The 18,517-nt window shown below is 33.4% G+C and overlaps 1 protein-coding gene across 2 annotated transcripts; it reads left to right on the forward strand.

The window, feature by feature from the left end:
* Nucleotides 1-512: 512 nt before the first annotated feature.
* Nucleotides 513-17,899, forward strand: LOC110697632 (thioredoxin-like protein 4B). 2 transcript variants are annotated; one of them, XM_021875015.1, is made up of 5 exons: nt 513-730; nt 1,326-1,483; nt 2,059-2,125; nt 4,784-4,885; nt 17,423-17,899. In XM_021875015.1, the coding sequence occupies exons 1-4, from the start codon at nt 599-601 to the stop codon at nt 4,880-4,882; spliced, it is 456 nt and encodes a 151-aa protein (XP_021730707.1). In that variant the 5' UTR covers nt 513-598; the 3' UTR covers nt 4,883-4,885; nt 17,423-17,899. The 2 variants fall into 2 exon arrangements, with proteins under 2 accessions (XP_021730707.1, XP_021730706.1); XM_021875014.1 differs by lacking the exon at nt 17,423-17,899 and having other exon boundaries at nt 4,784-8,403.
* Nucleotides 17,900-18,517: the final 618 nt, after the last annotated feature.

The following is an 18,517-nucleotide window of genomic DNA, read 5'->3' on the forward strand; positions in this document are numbered from 1 at the left end:
CGTTCCAATACCAACATGAGATAACGACCTATACATATTGATTCAATAACAAGTCAGGTTGAATTTGGGTCGGGTCAATAGCAAGTCGGGTTGATTCGGGTCGGGTTTGTAACAGGTCGGGTTGAAATTCGAGTCGGGTTTGTAGCAGATCGGGTTAAATTCGGGTCGGGTTAGGAACAAGTCGGGCTGAATTCGGGCTTTGACGGGTTAAAACGGGTTTGTGTCAATTTCGGTTCAGGTCGGGTTCGATTCAAGTCAATAATTTATGGATTAAATTGGGTCGGGTTGTCTCTAGGTCGGTTAATGTTCGGGTTCGGGTCTCAAATAATCAGGCAAATTCGAGTCTAGGGTTGGTTTCAGGTCGGGTTAGGTCAGGTTCGGGTCACCATTTTTTTTAAGTTCAGACATGTCGGTTAATAGATCGAGTTATGGTCACTATTTCGAGTCGGGTCAGCTTTTGATACCTCTAGTTTTGACCCTTTAATTGGGATCTCCTCAATCCTCAATAAAAAGTCCTCCCTTGAAAGTAAATGAGCATCCATCCCGGATCCCGCGATGTTCCTGAGTAACGCATGAAAGTGGGAGACAAAATAGAAAGATGAGTAACGTGGTAAAAACGCTGACGAAGAAGAAGGAGGTGGACTCCATTATCAGAGATACCATCGACAAACTTCTCGTCCTCCGCTTCGGTCGTTCTTCCGACCCCGCTTGCCTCCAACTCGACGACATCGTATTCTCTCCTTACCCTTCATTTCTATTAATTTGATTGCTTAATTTATTGCTGTAACTACAATTTCTCAAGGAACAGTATTTTACCATGATTGCTTGCATTTCTATATTTGATTTTTGCAATTTTAGACAATTAATGTTCAAACCCTCTTTGAATTTATTTATTTATTTATTATTTTTATTATTATTAATTTTTTATAATCCCGATTGCCAGTTTTTGTTCTGGGTATTATTTTATAGAAATTTGTTGTTGGAAAAAGATGATGATATTTGATTATTTAAAGGGCTGTTTATATATTTGTTTGTTATTTTTTAGGGATCGCTACATGTGTCTATTATACACTCGAGTGTAATATTATTCCTTCCAAGATGCTTTAGGGGAGCTAGTCTACTGTAATTGTCAAATTGATAAAGTTGGGGGTGTTTGATTATAACCATATAATGCTCAATTGCAAATGGCTTTGATTACTTTTAGGCATTAGTTTAGTTAATTTGATGCTGAGGATGAGTGGTTATTCGATTAAGTTGCCACTTAATTTTTGGTTCATGACTTAATGTTTGGATGATGGATATTGTTTGTGTCTTTCTTGATGCAGTTGGCGAAATCGTCTCATGATGTCTCCAAATTTGCTAGTATTGCATTGGTTGATATTGATTCAGAGGATGTGCAGGTGTATGTCAAGTACTTTGACATCACACTAATACCTTCTACTATCTTTTTCTTTAATGCACACCATATGAAGATGGATTCTGGGTATGTTTAGTTTGTGTAAGAATGTTTGTTGTTCATATTATTATTTTTTCCAATTAGCTGTTGTCATTTCTTGTCATTTCATGTTATTTTTTGCTAAGTTACTTTGATTATGTTGCCAAATCCTTTTGTTGATTTGGTTTTGAGGGATAATATGTTTGCTGATTGATTATGATTACACTGTGTGTATTACCTGGGGTCATGATTCATGAATGATATCTCAAATTGCCCACTTCTGCATATCTTTTCTTCTGAAATCACAGTTGCAGACTTGCAGTTGATTAGTTGTCTATAGTTGATGCCTTTTAATGAATCTCTACTGTTCCTCTGGAATTGGTTACTCAACCTGGAATTTCTCTGAAAATGCATTTGAGATATGGATATAGCTGAAGGATAGTTCAGTTAGGTCTGATCTTCATTAAACCCTTAGATTAAATACACAACTTAGTTTAGGCTGTGCTCTCTATATCACTTTTTCTCCGTATTGCTCTATTTGTGTAGGAGTTATGCGAGACAAAGGTGGATCTGGTTCACCTAATTAGTTGTAAGATTGAGGTTTCTTCATTATGTTGAAACAGGACTGCAGATCACACTAAATGGATAGGAGCATTTCACAAAAAACAAGATTTTATTGATGTCGTCGAGGTTAGTGACAACTGGAATACTTTTGACTCATTGTTATGTTACTTGGATTTTGCAAATCTATCATACTACTATGCCATATTTTAGCCGGGGAAAGTAACACTCATTAAGGTTGACAACTTTTTCTGTATAGTTTGCATGTTCTTCAAGTAGATTGATCAAACTGTTCCATTTGAGATACTGGTGGTATCTGGCTGTCAGCTACATGAATACTTAGCTTGGTCTAGAGAGGGGAAGGAGTTGATAGCTGATGACATCAGTTGGTACAAACTCAGTGCAGGAAATCCCCGAATATGCTATAAGTTAGTTGGCTCTTAGCTAATGCTACCTTTTAAATTGTAATTGAGATGTTTTACTGGTAAACAGAGAAGAACAACAGACCAGTTTAGTAACACAATTAGAAACAGGAATGAAAAGTTAGGGAGAAAACAAGCAAAAGACAAAAAATACCATGTGAGTAGCCAAACATCATGAGGGGAAAAAAAAAAGTGCATGTTATATACTTATATATAAAAACAGATTATAAAAAATTAAAAGGGTAGAAAGCTGTCTATAATATTAAGGGGAATATGATTATTTTGTTCACAAAAAATACTAAATCAAAATATTGCATAATGCATACTTGCATGTGCTATATTGGATTTGAGTGGGTTAGGCTACATGTAACGGTATTACATGAATATCGTGGATTAGGTTCCATATCTTCTTATAGTTTGTTCTTTCCTAAGTACTCTCTGATTGACGAGAGATGATAGATAAGACCAACACTTGGAAAATATATCTGCTGAAAAAATGAGTACAGCACTTTGACAAGTGTTTTCGTAAAGGAGCTACTGGATAAATAATTTCCTGCAAATCAGAAAATCTAGGGGTCTTCGCAGAAATTAAGCCTTCTAACACACCCATCATATTTGTTCACCAGTTTACCTACTAATAAATCCTGAAGACTTTCTAAGGTTGAAATACTTAAGAAAGCACCTCTAATTTAAAGTTTGAAATTGGGGTATCATATGAAGTGAAGTGGCAGAAAATTGTTGAATAGGGAATGAAATAAAATTGCTTTCTTTTCACGCTTAGAAACTGATCTTAATCCATCCAGAATCTTATATGTGGCAGAGGAAAAAAATTGAGATCAGTATTCACAGGTTGGAGTGAGACAATTTATGGCAACTTTTGCAAAATTTTTTGAAACGGAGCACAAGGTTACCATTAAAAGTTTACCAGACAACTAGATTACATCGGAATCTATAGAGAATAAGGCTTTAAAAACAAGTTACACAACTGTTAGATTTGGTTCATCCACTTCCCAACACTGAAGCTAGTTTTTGGTGAAAACTCTCAAGGAAACAACTACCTGATGAAGAATTTCAAAATTTGGGATTCATATAGTAGAGTTGACGTATTGTTGAAGAAGGAAGGAATGAAAGTTATCTATCCAAGATTTTTCTCAGACCCCGCTTTATCTCATCCAGGACCATATGTTAAAGAACTATGACAATATTTGAGATGACACTCACCAGGAACTGGAGTAAAACTTTGGATATGGCAGTTTTTGCAATAATTTTGAAAAGGAGCTACTAGCAAAAAGGACCCCTAATCTACTGGACTTCATAGTAAACTATAGAAACACTATTAGCCCAACCCTCGCAATTTTGCGTCCTTATTGATACATATCAAAACATTTTCTTAGAGCCTGATCTTATCCCGGGCCTAAGTTTTATGTGTGACAAAGGGAAAAATATTGAAGATTTCTGGGTTGTGATGTTCTAGAACCCAATGTTATATTGCATACAATTGCCTGGTCTTTCATTATAAGCTGCTTATTGTAAGATTTAAGCCCCCTTTTCCTTTAAGGCGTGCTTATAAATTACTAAATCCTAACTGTCTTGATGATCACTCTTGTAATGAATGGTATGATTTGAAAGCTATTATTGATATTGACTTGCTTTCTAGCATTTCACCCAAATATCCTAATGGGTATTAGCATGAGCCCCATTTGCTATATTGGGTAATCAATAGAAGTGTTCTCCCCTTTTGCTGCTCTTCTTTTTTCTTCTCCATTACCATTGTTTTTCCGCTCCCTTTGATATAAGCATATAGATATATAAGTGTACTATCTTAAGTGAAGATTGCTGTGTACAAGAGCAGTACTTCAGTACAAAGTTCATCTAGCTCTCTCAGTATCAAATGTATATCATGGTTACACTTCTTTAACCGGCCATTTAGGTTCTTCTGTTTCCCTTTCTCACAAATAATTGTCAAATCAATGAAGATGATGAATTTATTTTAAATCATAAAGGATAAAATACAATATGACTTTCTTTTCTTGCCTAAATGTTGTTTTGGAGCATCTTCAAATTTCCTATTATTTTAACTATGCATTTGGCAAGACATAATAAATTTTCACTTCCCATTTGGCTATTAGCCCTAGTCATACTACTTTTGTAGTACCTTCTGGGTATGCTCTATTTTGATCTACTTAATTTGACCTGTTTGAATGTATTGGGAACTTATTGGAACATTATGGAACTTATTGTACTATGTATCGAGGTCCTTTTCACATATATTGAATATTTTGACTGTGCACTGTCCATTGATTTTACTCTGGATTCTGGTGTATCTGTAAGTTTTTTCTAAATAAGTTTTATTATATGTTTGCAGGCTATTTATAGAGGAGCGATGAAGGGCAAACTGATTGTGACCTGTCCTTTGCCTCCAGAAAAAATACCGAAATTCCAATTGCTATACAAGGATGTATAAAAGGTAAATCGGTAATTTTGGCCCTCTTTCTTATTGGAAGAGGATTTGATAGTGTAATCGCTGTTGGGAATGGAATTGAGTACCCCATAATTTAATCACGAGCCAATTAAATTCAAGTCATTATGTGGGATGCTTTTGGCCTTTTCTGGACAATATTTAGTTCCAAGAAGCAGGCATGCACTTGGTAGCCCACTGAAATTGATCCCGGAAGTCTGCTCTTATACCTGGGTGCTCTTTGCTGACGTTTAGTTCTGGCACAGCCTGAGTAACTTGTTGAGTTAATGTACTGTAGAAATTAATAAATCATCTGCTTTCATATTTTATTATTGATGTTAACTTCGGCCGAATTTAGGGCCATTGTCATAGATGGATTTGCTTGGGAGGGGGAGGGGGAGGGGGGTTCACTTTTCTTCCTTGTTCAACCACCTTTTGATGGCTGATTCCTGCATATTGCTCTTTTGCCTTCAGCTGAGAGATCTTTTTTATATTTGACAAAATGAGAGATAATGACTCCTGTTACATGTCGATCTTTAAGATATCTATCTCTCCATCTTTCCGAATACCAAATGGTCTCTGTTTCCTCAGGACATCAAGTAACTCTTCAAGTAAAAGTTGGTTTAAATCTTCACTTTTGTCTTTTATGTCTGGTGCAAGCTTCCAGCCTTCCACTTTGTTGCTACATATTTCATTTCATTTTTACAAGCTAAACCAAACTTCTGTTATATTTCTCTTATCTGATCAAGCCTCTCTTTTGGTGATTAACAGATGACAGTTGCCAATTAAAACTCCTTTTAAAGTGTTCAAACTTAGCTAAAGGTAAGATATAACATGATAGCAGACTATTTCGGTTCTATTGATTAAAGAACTTCGTTCATGTGCAACCAAAAACTCCAGATTGTGGACAAAAGTATATCTGTCTCTTGTCTTTGACCTCTTTTCATTAGGTAGTTTGTGATAATTTGGACCAGCTCCAGATTCCCTGTCCGAATTCTCAGATCTCTGCATCTCTAAACATGCTTGGTCACCTAGCACTCTCTGAATAAATGATTATGTTTCCTCCGAGAGCCTCAATGAACTACGATATATCTTTTCCTCAGCTCTGCCTTTGAGGGGATTGCACTATTGATAATCTTCCATACCAACATCACACCGTTGGAGCCTATTTCAGCTTCCAAAATCTCTTCCAGTATGATACTATGTAATTGCTTAATTGCCTTCTTACTTGCCTATCTAGAGCAACCATGCTTACCATGACTTTGTGGTGTTCTCCCCCGAGGGGCTCTTGTCCACACTGATGTAGGTACCGAGGATTACCTTTTCCACATTCCTTTCAAAAGACCTCCATATCAGTGATTGGTTCCTAGTTTTGTTACTCCCTCCGTACCCATTTAAAAGCCTCATTTTCCTTGGACAGATACATTGAGAAGATAAATTTTGGTGGGGTATTGTTGATTAAAAATGAATAAAAAAAATAAAAGTAGTGGAAATATTTTATTGTCTTTAGGAGGAAAAGAGTGAGAAGATATGGCGGGGTTGGAAATGAATAAAAATATAAAATACAAAGTATAAATTAGTGGATGATAGACCCCACCGAAAGGCGAAATGGAGGCTTTTAAATGGCGACTAGCATTTGGGGGAGAAATTATATTTTTAACAGGGACGGAGGGAACATTTGACATAATGTTGGAAACTGGTAGTCATTTGATCCTCATCTTACTAGGTAGACTTGAATTGGATCTTGTTGGAGTAAACCTAGTGTCTCTCTCAATTTTGAGGGAGTATTTGACATAAGGTTGGAAATTGTAGTCAGTTGATCCTTATCTTAGTAGGTTAAGGTAGACTTGAATTGGATCTTGTTGGAGTAAACCAAGTGTTTCTCAATCTTTTTGCAATTTCACCATAATAAATTAACGATTCACAATTATCATTCTACTACATGTAACAAAAGGAAGAAGTAAGTGAGCAAAAGGAGGACTTGAAAAAGGCAAGAGAAAAAAAAAAACCAGCACTGCCATCTCCTCATTTAGAAGTTGGATCAAAGACACCTAACATACGACTCTTTTAAAAAAAAATATTACTTGCTTTAGAATTTATTTTTTTTATCAGTGTTATATTACTTTGTATTGTTATACCTTTTTTTTAAAAAAAAAAAAATTACTTTGACTAATTTGATTAAAATTTGGATGATACTCTTATTACTTAATTAGCACATGTTTAGTTTCCTTTTTTACCCACATACCCTTTTAAGTACATAAAGTGACATTTTTTAATGCATAAAATTACCCACTTACTTTGAATGTAGGTGCTTCCAAACAAAAGACATAGACATTTAGTTTTCCCTATAATTAAACAAAGTTACCTTTCTAACCACAAAAGTGACCATTTTTAGTGCATAAAGTGACCTTTTCAATGCATAAAGCTATCCTTTTAGGTGCTTCCAAATACAAGGCATATACATTCAGTTTTCCATAGAATTAAAGGGTTACCCTTTTTACCCACAAAAGTTAACCTTTTTACCCACAAAATTTACCCTTTTCATGCATAGAAGTCACCCTTTTATAAACTAAAGTGACCCATAAAAAAAGGGAATTGAAACTTTTACCTGTATGAAGTAACTCTTTTTACCTGCAACAAGTGACCTTTTTTAAGTGCAAGTTTGTCCCCTTTTAATGCATAAATGCACAACTAAAAAGAAAGATATGTACAAAATAACATTTCAAATTACTTAATGTATGCACGTACATTCAATTAAAAAAAAAAAAAAAACCCACCAAACACTATACCATAGAAGATTTAATTACATCATTGTACTTGATGTATGCACATATATTAAGTATTTAAAAAAACACTTTTACACCTAATCACGAAAAAGTCATTTCACTCTTCAGAAGGAGTGTAATTCTTTTTTTTTTTTTTTTTTTTAACTTTTTATCTTAGGGGTCTTTTTCATCTGCCTCTTGTTCTTCTGTTTTCTTTTTTCTTTCCTCAACTTTTTTTTTTCTTCTTTTCAGCAATTGCAGCTTTTAATCTTACTACAATTTCCTGTACATAACCAACATCTTTCTTTCTCTCTTTGAACTTGGCTAATTCTGACAAAACATTAGCCCTAGGTTCATTCATATCACACAATCCAAGTGTGGTACAGATTTGTCCATGCAAAATTTTTCTTCCCGCAACCTCGCAACAGAGAAACTAAAAAAAAAACCTTTCAATATGAATTTAATAAAACGTCAGAAAGAGAAAACAAAAGACAAATAGATGAATAATTACTATTTTGAGATAATTTAATTTGAACGATTCACCAACAAAATGGAGCATGTGATAAATGACAAAGACCCCACAATCTAAGTTGTCAACCTTATCCTTTCTCCATTCCAACTCAATAATTTCAAAGCGATAAAAAGGTATCTGAGAACTCTTTGGCTGATTTCTTTTGTCAAGAAAAGCATCCAATTTATCACACTAATAAAAAAATATAAAAGTTTATAATACATTGAATACAAAAAAAAAAAAAAAAAAAAAGGTTAAAATCTAAAGTAGAAAAGTAAACCCTTTTAATTGCAAAAAGGGATCCTTTTAACTATAAAAAGTTACCCTCTTAGCCGGAAACGTACCACATGAGCAGACAAATCTTTAAAGTAGTTAAGACTAGAATCACGCCAAATAATATTGTCAAGATAATAGATCAACTCTTTTGAATGATCAAAACAAACAAAATGTAGTAATTCTCAATAAGAATAGGAATATATAGTACTGTCAAAACGGTTTGATAGTTCGGGTTCGGTTCGGTTTGAAATCGGGTCGGTTTGAAATCGGTTTAAGTGTCTCGTAGGTTGGTTTCAGTTCGGTTTAAATAATTATCGGTTCGATTCTTGAGCGGTTTTAATTCGGTTCGGGTTTGAAAACAGTTGGTGTAGTAAACGGTTCGGTGCAGACGGGTCGTGGTTTGTTAATGGTTCGGTGTAAACGGTTTTTATCCCGCGGTTCAAACAGTTTCGGGTTGGAAACGGTTTCGGGTTAGAAACAGTTTGATTCTTTTTCGGTTCAGTTTATAACTAGTTCGGTTCTTTTTCGGTTCAATTTATAACTAGTTCGGTTCTTTTTCGGTTCGGTTTATAACTGGTTCGATTCTTCTACGTTTTAACGTTATTTGGATCGGTTTTATTTCGAGTTTACTAAATTACTGTTCGAGTCGGTTTTCGGTTTCAAAAAATCGATTGTTTATCGAGTCGTTTGGATTCGGGCAGTTAAATGGTTTTGGTTTGAAATTTGATAGTACTTGCTAACCTTTTGTAATCTAAAAAGTTTTATATTAAGTCGAGACTTCATCATTTCTTAAATAGGCATCATATTATATACAAATTCTCATTGATTTTATAAATACATATAATGTTCTGTTTCATGTTTAGCCATACCGATCTTACTAGTTTGTAGCCGATTCGTTTATAAGCGGTCCGATTCATAAAACGATTCGGTTTGCAAGCGGTTCGGTTAATAAACGGATCGGTTTATATACAATTCAGTGCAAACGGGTTGCGGGTTGTTAACGATTCGGTGTAAACGATTTTATCTCGGTTCAAATGGTTTCCGGTTGAAAGCGATTTCGGGTTATAAACAATTCGATTCTTATTCGGTTCGGTATGATTTCAGTTCAGTTTAGAATTGGTTCGGTTCATTAACGGGTTCGGTTCTTACACGGTGTAACGTTATTCGGATCGGTTCGGTTTCGGGTTCATCCACACACGGTTCGGGTCGGATTTCGATTTCAAAAAAAAGGTTTTTAATCGGTTCGGTTCTCATTTGGGTTGGTTTGTTTCGGGCAGTTAAACGGTTTCGGTTTGAAATTTGACAGCACTAGGAATATAGATATGAAACAGAAAAATTAAAAGTGATTTAGACAAAGCATTTCACAGACATAACTCTTTTAAGAGTATTATATTAGTTTAGCATGAAGCATACTAGTTTAGCATCAATTATATCACATTCAGGATTCTCGTAGCTGACACACCCTTCCCATAAATTGTGCAAATCCTTAACAACACTAGAAATGCTACCTTGCCCAATGTTTTCACAAACATACAACAATGCAAAGTATTAAAGTATAAGATCTTGTTTATATACAAATATAAAATCAATGTGTTTAAATATAAAAAAATCAAATTACTTACACTTTGCTTCGCACCAAAAAAGAATCTTCGAGGACCAGAAGATTCAAAACAAGCTCTCTCATTCAAATACAGAGCAAAGCAATCAATAATGCACAATCGAATCCTAAGTGGGGCAGCAAGGGACACCATATCTTCTCTTGAAACTAGAAAATTCATTCCAAAAATATCAACATTTTAAAAAAAAAACAAAAAAGTGTGTGTGTGTGGGGGGGGGGATAATACTCAAAGAAAATGACACTTAACTTCCTATGCATTAATTCATCCTTAAGCAAACAATAATCTAGAACTTCTAAATGTAACTGATGCAAAATGTTAAAAATCCGAACACTACCCTTAAAAAAAGAGTAACAAAAGGCAAATTCTGACCTAATGGCCCACAATTTAGTGAGCATAAAGATTTATTGGATATGGTAATACGCTCGGGAACAACTTCATTAAATACAGGAACTTTTTCATTAGCTCCTCCACCATCATCATTAATTTCACGAACATAATCGTTTCATTAACTCCTCCTCCATCATTATCATTAACTTCACGAACAGGAAGATTTTCATTAACTCCACCACCAACATCAACATTAACTCATCAGCATTTTCATCCTTATTATGTTTACCACCATACGCTTCACGAAACAACTCATGTGCAGACGTCATCTTAATACACTCCTTAATTATACCATCTATAAGCTTATGGTAATGAGGATCAGAGAGTAACTATTTAGTTTGAGAAACTACAACAGGATATTGAAGATAATGAACAGTTCTTTCAGAAAGAACATTGGAAACCAAATCACTCAAGGTTTTAAAACCATTTGCCTCAACACTTAATAGAGCATCCATGTTTCTTTTAAGCAAAAAAAATGATTCGTGAATAGTCTACAAACATAGAAAAAAAAAGAATTAAACAAATGTGACAAAGAAAAATAATAAAAAGTAATTAAACTGAATATTTAGGGTAATTTTAGTGCACAAAAAGGGTAACTTTAGTCCACAAAAATGATAACTTTAGTGCACAAAAAAGGTAACTTTTGAACACATAAAAGGTTACTTTTGTAAACATAAAGGTAAACTTTTGTGCACATAAGGAATAACTTTTATGCACATAAAGGGTAAATTTTGTGCACATAAAGAGTTCCTTTTGTGCTCATAAAAGGGTAACTACTACACATATGAAAAAAGCACTTACATCAGTTGAAATTTCTTTTATTTCATCATTAGTCATCACACCTTCTTGAAGCTCAAATTGAACAAAGCGGCCAATTGTACTTTTTGAAGAAGCACCACTAATTCTTAAACCACCCTAACTAGATCTTAAAGTAAGAGGTTGCTTAACAACAACAGATTGGATAATAGGAGACTGGCACAGGATACGTAGTAGTATCCAATGGTCCCTGTCCAAAACCACAAGCTTTAATCTCCAAATTAATCCGACTTTTAATCTCAGCATCTGTCCAATGTTGAATCAAAGGATTGCTCCAACTCTCCTTTACTCCTTGAAAATTTAAACGATGAAAATACAGAATTTGCAAAAGCTCTAAACATCCACTAACATTCTGAGCAGTTGGATCATTGTTATAGTTATCAACAGATTTCTTTAACCTCTTCAAAACATAAGAACACCAATAAAAAATTTGGATTCATTAACTTGTTAAGCAACTTTTAACAACTTCAATGAAACAAACCTATAAGTAGTAGGAGCTAAAAAGCTAGACATAGCATGAACCACAAAATACCATTTAAATTCTTCCCCTCCATCAATTAAAACTTTCATCTGAACCTCCAATTTTTACAAAGGAATAGCTTGCTTTTCAGAAATATCAAAATCAAATCTCAATGAATAATACAATTGTCTACACTTGTATCTTTACCATTTTTCTTCCGTTCAGGAACAGAAATATCACCTATATGCAAACAAAACATGTCACATACATCATTCCTAGTAACTGCGAATTCTTTACCACTACTAATAGTAAACATGTAGCCTACCACAATTAAAGTTTTTAACGAGCTAAGCATTTTGCATTTTACGATAGAGAGTTTTCAACTTTAAATGTAATAAACCACCAAAACCTACTTCTTGAGAAGCTTGTTTTTTTATTAACACTAAAGTTCTGCACCAAACTTTCTAAGGTATATGGTCTACACCTTGTAATCAAATGTCTTTGGGCCCTATATATATATATTTTTTAAAAGAAAAAAAATAAATAAAACAATATAATAAACAAATGCAAATCAAGAGTCATTGAAAACAAGTTCCCTTATAGTGAAGTATCACCCAATTTTGATTCCTTTAAGCAGCTGATTGACGCTAATTTAATTTAGTAGAATTGGATTCTGATTCTGACCCTAATACTTCACTGTAAGAGAACTTGTTTTCAAGACTCTTGATTTGCATTTGTTTTTCATATTGTTTTATTTACTTTTTTTTAAAAAAAAAAAGTTATATAGGGACCAAAGACCTTTGATTACAAGGTGTAGACCATATAACTTGGAAAGCTTAGTGCAAAACTTTAGTGTTAATAAACAAGATTTTCAAGAAGTTGGTTTTGGTGGTTTATTACATTTAAAGTTGAAATGCTTCCTAGACTTGTTAAAAACTTTAATGGTGATAGCTACATGTTTACTATTGGTTGTGATAAAGAATTCGTAGTTAATAGGAATGATGTATGTAATGTGTTTTGTTTGCCTATGAGTGATATTCCTGTTCCTGAGCCGAAGAAAAATGGTGAAGATACTAGTGTAGACAACTGTATTATTCAGGCATGGAGGTCTGATTTTGATATTTCTAATAAGCAAGCTATTCCTTTGTCAAAATTGAAGGCTCGGATGAAAGCTTTGGTTAATGAAGTGGAAGAATTTAAGAGGTATTTTGTGATTCATGCTATGTATAGCTTTTTAGCTCCTACTACTTATAGGATTGCTTTATTGAAATTGCTAAAGGCTGTTGAAAAAGTTAATGAAATAAAAACTTTTGATTGGTGTTCTTGTGTTTTGAAGAAGTTAAAGAAATTGTTGATGACTATAACAATGATCCAACTGCTCAGAATGTTAGTGGATGTTTGGTGCTTTTGCAAATTCTATATTTTCATTCATTTAAATTTTCAAGGAGTAAAGGAGAGTTGTAGCATTCCTTTGATTCGACATTGGACAAATGCAAAGATTAAAAGTCGGATTAATTTGGAGATTAAAGCTGGTGGTTTGGGACAGGGACCATTGGATACTACTACGTATCCTGTGTTGCAGTCTCCTATTAGCCAATCTATTGTGGTTAAGCAACCTCTTACTTTAGGATATACAGGGTGGTTTAAGAATTGGTGGTGTTTCTTCTAAGTAGTACAATTGGCCGCTTTGTTCAATTTGAGATTCCAGATTGTGTGATGACTAATGATTAAATAAAAGAAATTTCAACGGATTTAAGTGTTTTTTTTCATGTGTAGTAGTGACCCTTTCATGTGCACATAAGTTACCCTTTATGTGCACAAAAGTTACCCTTTATGTGCATAAAATTTTACCCTTTATGTGCACAAAAGTTTCCTTTTATGTTTACAAAAGTAACCTTTTATGTGCTCAAAAGTTACCTTTTTTGTGCACTAAAGTTACTCTTTCCGTGCACTAAAGTTTCCTTTTTTGTACACTTAAGTTACCCTAAATATTAAGTTTTTATTATTTTTCTTTGTCACACTTTTTTAATTCTTTTTTTTTGTTTCTATGTTTGTAGGCTATTCATGAATTATTTCTTTTGCTTAAAAGAAACATGAATGTTCTATCAAGTGTTCAGGCAAATGGTTTTAAAACCTTGAGTGATTTGGTTTCCAATGTTCTTTCTGAAAGAACTGTTCATTATCTTCTGAGTATCTTGTTGCAGTTTCTCAAACTCAATAGTTACTTTCTGATCCTCATTACCATAAGCTTATAGATGTTATAATTAAGGAGTGTATTAAGATGAAATTTGCACATGAGTTGTTTCGTGAAGCATATGGTGGTAAATAACATAATAAGGATGAAAATATTGATGTTGGTGGCATTGTTCCTGAAGTTAATGTTGATGTTGGTGGTGGAGTTAGTGAAAATCTTCCTGTTCGCAAAGTTGATGATAATGATGGTGGAGGAGTTGATGAAAATGTTCCTATTCGTGAAATTAATGATGATGGTGGAGGAGCTAATGAAAATGTTCGTGTATCTTATAAAGTTGTTCTTGAGCGTATTATCAAATCCAATAAATATTTATGCTCACAGAACTGTGGGCCATTAGGTCAGAATGTGCTTTTTGTTACTCTTTTTTTTTTAAGGGCAGTGCTCGGATTTTCAACAATTTGCCTCAGTTACATTTGGAAGTTCTTGATTATTGTTTGCTGAAGAATGAATCAATGTATAGGAAGTTAAATGTCATTTTTTGAGTATTATTCCCCTCCACCCCCTTTTTGCTTTTATTTTTTTGAAATTTTGATTTTTTTTATTTTTTATTATTATTTTTTTTTATCGTTGCTGTGAGAATTTTGTGACTTTTGGAATGAATTTTCTAGTTCCAAGAGAAGATATGGCGTCCCTTGCTGCTCCACTTAGGATTCGATTTTGCATTATTGATTGTTTTGCTCTGTATTTGAATGACAGAGCTTGTTTTGAGTCTTCTGGTCCTCGAAGATTCTGTTTTGGTGCGAGGCAAAGTGTTAGTAACTTGATATTTTTATCTTTAAACACATTGACTTTATATTTGTATATAAACAAGATCTTATACTTTAATAGTTTGCATTGTTGTATGTTTGTGAAAACATTGGACAAGGTAACATTTCTAGTGATGTTAAGGATTTGCACGATCTATGGAAAGGGTGGGTCAGCTACGAGAATCGTGAATGTGATATAATGGATGCTGAATTGGTATGCTTCATGTTAAACTAATATAATACCTTTAAAAGAGTTATGTATGTGAAATGCTTTGTCTAAATCACTATTAATTTTTCTATTTCATATCTATATTCCTATTCTTATTGAGAATCACTACGCTTTGTTTGATCTTGATCGTTAAAAAATGTTGATCTATTATCTTGACAATATTATTTGGCATGATTCTAGTCTTGACTACTTTAAAGCTTTGTTTGCTCAATTAGTACGTTTCTGGCTAATTGGGTAACTTTTTGTAGTTAAAAGGATTACTCCCTCTATTTTTAAATACTTGCTTCATTTCTCCGTGCGCGGAGTTTTAGGAGAAATTGGAGAAAGTAATAAGGTATGGAGGTAGTGGGGTTGGTGAAAGAATAAAAAATTGTAAAAACCAAAAGTAGTGGAGAGAATTGAAGGAAAGAGAATATGGAATTAATATTATTGGGTCCACTTGGTGAGAGAAATTAATTAAATATTGTAAAAACATTCCATATAAGGAAATAGAGCAAGTATGTAAAAACGGTATGAAAAGGAAAGTGGAGCAAGTATTTAAAAATGGAGGGAGTACTTTTTTACTTTAGATTTTAACCTCTTTTTTTTCAGTGTATTCTGAACTTTTATATATTTATCAGTGTGATCATTTGGGTGCTTTTCTTGGCAAAAGAAATCAGCCAAAGTATTCTCAGATACCTTTTTATCGCTTTGAAATTGTTAACTTGGAATGGAGAAAGGGTAAGGTTGACAACTTAGTCTCTGTGGTCTTTGTCATGTATCACATGCTCCATTTTGTTGGTGAATCATTCAAATTAAATTATCTCAAAATAGTAATTAGTCATCTATTTATCTTTTGTCTTCCCTTTCTGATGTTTTATTAATTTCATATTCATAAGTTTTTTTATTTGTTATGAGGTTGCTAGAAGAAAATGTTCGGGTGGATTGATTTGTACCACACTTGTATTGTGTGATATGAATGAATCTAGGACTAATGTCTTGTCAGAATTAGCCAAATTCAATGAGAGGAAGAAAGATGTTGATTATATCTAACAAATTGAAGTAAGATTTAAGGCTTTAATTGTTGAAAAGAAGAAAACATAAAGTAGAAGAACAAACAAAGGCAGAAGAAGAAAACCCCAAAGATAGAAGGGAAAACAAGCAAACAAAGAAATACACTCCTTCTAAAGAGTGAAATGACTTTTTAGTGATTAGGTGTAGAAGTATTTTTTTGAAAACTTAAAGTATGTGCATACATCAAGTGCAATGATGTAATTAAATCTTCTATGGTATAGTGTTTGGTGGTTTTTTTTAAAATAAATGTATTTTTTGAATGTATGTGCATACATTAAGTAATTTATAATGTTATTTTGTACATATCTTTCTTTTTAATTGTGCATTTATGCATTAAAAGGGACAATCCTGCACTTAAAAAAGGTTACTTGATGTAGGTACAAAGAGTTAATTCATATAGGTAAAATGTTCAATTCCGTTTTTTATGGGTCACTTTAGTTTATAAAAGGGTAACGTCTATGCATGAAAAGGGTAACTTTTGTGGGTAAAAAGGGTAACTGTTTAATCGCATGGAAAACTAAATGTCTATGCCTTGTATTTGGAAGCACCTAAAAGGGTAATTTTATGTATTAAAAAGGGTTACTTTATGCACTAAAAATGGTCACTTTTGTGGTTAGAAAGAGTATTGTTTAATTATAGGGAAAATTGAATGTCTATGCCTTTTACAATACAAAGTCATATAACACTGATAAAAAAATGTTCTAAAGCAGGTAACAAATTTTTGTAAAAGAGTCGTATGTTAGGTGTCTTTGATCCAAATTCTGAATGAGGAGATGGCAGTGCTTGTTTCTTTTTTCTCTTGCATTTTTCAAGTCCTCATTTTGTCAAAAGTAGCTTCTGCACCTTCTTCTCTCTCAGCAGTAGTAGCAAGTAAGTCTTCCACCATTTTTAGACTATTTTTAAAGCTTTCTTCCATAAATGCTCTTGTCTCTTCATTAACTTGAGTTTTTAAAATTTAATTGTAGTATTTTCTCATCATTATTTGTCTCCATGGTATATATGGTTGTGTAGGATCCTGACTCTTCTACCTATTTCATGTCTCTGTTTTTACAAACTTAGTCCATCTTTTTGTAACATACTTGTCTAGTATTCTTGTTACTGAATGTAGGTATAGAATTCTGATGCAATAATAACATAACCATCCGGATGCTTCAAAATTTTTGCAAGTACACCATTCACTTGAGCTCTCATGTATATAGTTTACTTGATTAGGAGACCATAGCTTATCTTCTAGGGTTACTTGATAAAGTATGCATTTTTCAGTTGTCCCTATCATTTGAACAGTTGCCATAAAGTATCCAAACTACTCTTCAAAGTCTCTAAAGAGTGACAAAGTGAATACATGTTCACCAAAATCATGTAGCTAGATTTAAGTTGTTATATATTATGTGTTATTTATGAACTTTTGAGTGAACTTTTTACCTTTGCAGCATGCTTTAGCATTCCGGACAGTGGCAATGAAGTGAATGTTATTGACTTGTTAAAAGTAAACTCATCATATTTCTCTGAGCTTCTCCATTGATTGGTTGTCTTCTTAAATATGGTATAAAATTCTATCAAAATAGTTGCTTTACTTGCTCTGAATCCTATAGCATGATTAGTGCTTTCATTCATTTGTGATGACAATATTCTTGTTAAAAAGAAATCTCTACTAAGGGCAGGATACTATTTATCTTTCAATTCGTACACTTTTTTTTTGTACCAAGAGTGTGCTGTCAAGTTATATTTCTGCATCATTGCCTGCCACTTTCCTTCAAATTCTGTCACACACCACTTTAAGCAGTTGTTGAATGCATGCTTGAACTCTTTGTCTTTTTTTAAAGCTACAAATCTGGTTATTGCACTTTGTTCCAATTTCCAAATACAAAATCTATGTCATATATTGGGAAGCACCTATATTCAAAATAAGAGGGTCACTTTATGCATTAAAAATGATCACTTTATGCAGTAAAAAGAATCACTTTATACTCTAAACAATGTAACTTTTTACTTAGGGTCACTTTATGTAGTAAATATAAACTTATAACCTGCTTAATTGCATTTGCCATTGCTTTGTCTTGGTTTACTCTCCATAGCTTTCAAGAAGGTTTCTAGTAGCCACACAAACGATTCAGTTTTTTCATCCCCAAAAAAAGCACATGCAAACATACAATTATGCCAGTGATTGTTTGTCAATAAATGAAGCATATATAAGATTATACCGGTTGGTTATGTATATTGAATCAAAGACAAGAACATCTCCATATATTCTATAGTCTTCTAGCACCATCGAATCTCTTCAAAGGATATTGAAAATTTTTCATTGGAAATTCTTCTTTCATTGTCAAATTTCATTCTAAAAAAGAAATTTGGATCCTCTAATTGTTCTTTATTTAAAAGGTTCACTAAAGTTTGAGCATCTTCAGCCTCAATTTGCTCCATTTTTAACCTTGAATAGAAATTTTAGGTGATCTACAACACTGTGCCCTGCGTTCTTTTCTCCTTCGGCTTCAGTAGCCATGTGATTGTAACTATCAAACCTGAAG

Source organism: Chenopodium quinoa, unplaced genomic scaffold (genome assembly GCF_001683475.1).
Source record: "Chenopodium quinoa cultivar QQ74 unplaced genomic scaffold, ASM168347v1, whole genome shotgun sequence".
NCBI classification, from domain to species: domain Eukaryota; kingdom Viridiplantae; phylum Streptophyta; class Magnoliopsida; order Caryophyllales; family Amaranthaceae; genus Chenopodium; species Chenopodium quinoa.

Bases quoted from the DNA above. Each gene is read 5' to 3' on its own strand.
- LOC110697632 (XM_021875015.1), top strand. From the start codon at position 599: ATGAGTAACGTGGTAAAAACGCTGACGAAGAAGAAGGAGGTGGACTCC. The intron at 1,484-2,058 runs GTATGTTTAGTT...ATGTTGAAACAG, and splicing joins CATATGAAGATGGATTCTGG to GACTGCAGATCACACTAAAT. The intron at 2,126-4,783 runs GTTAGTGACAAC...ATATGTTTGCAG, and splicing joins ATTTTATTGATGTCGTCGAG to GCTATTTATAGAGGAGCGAT.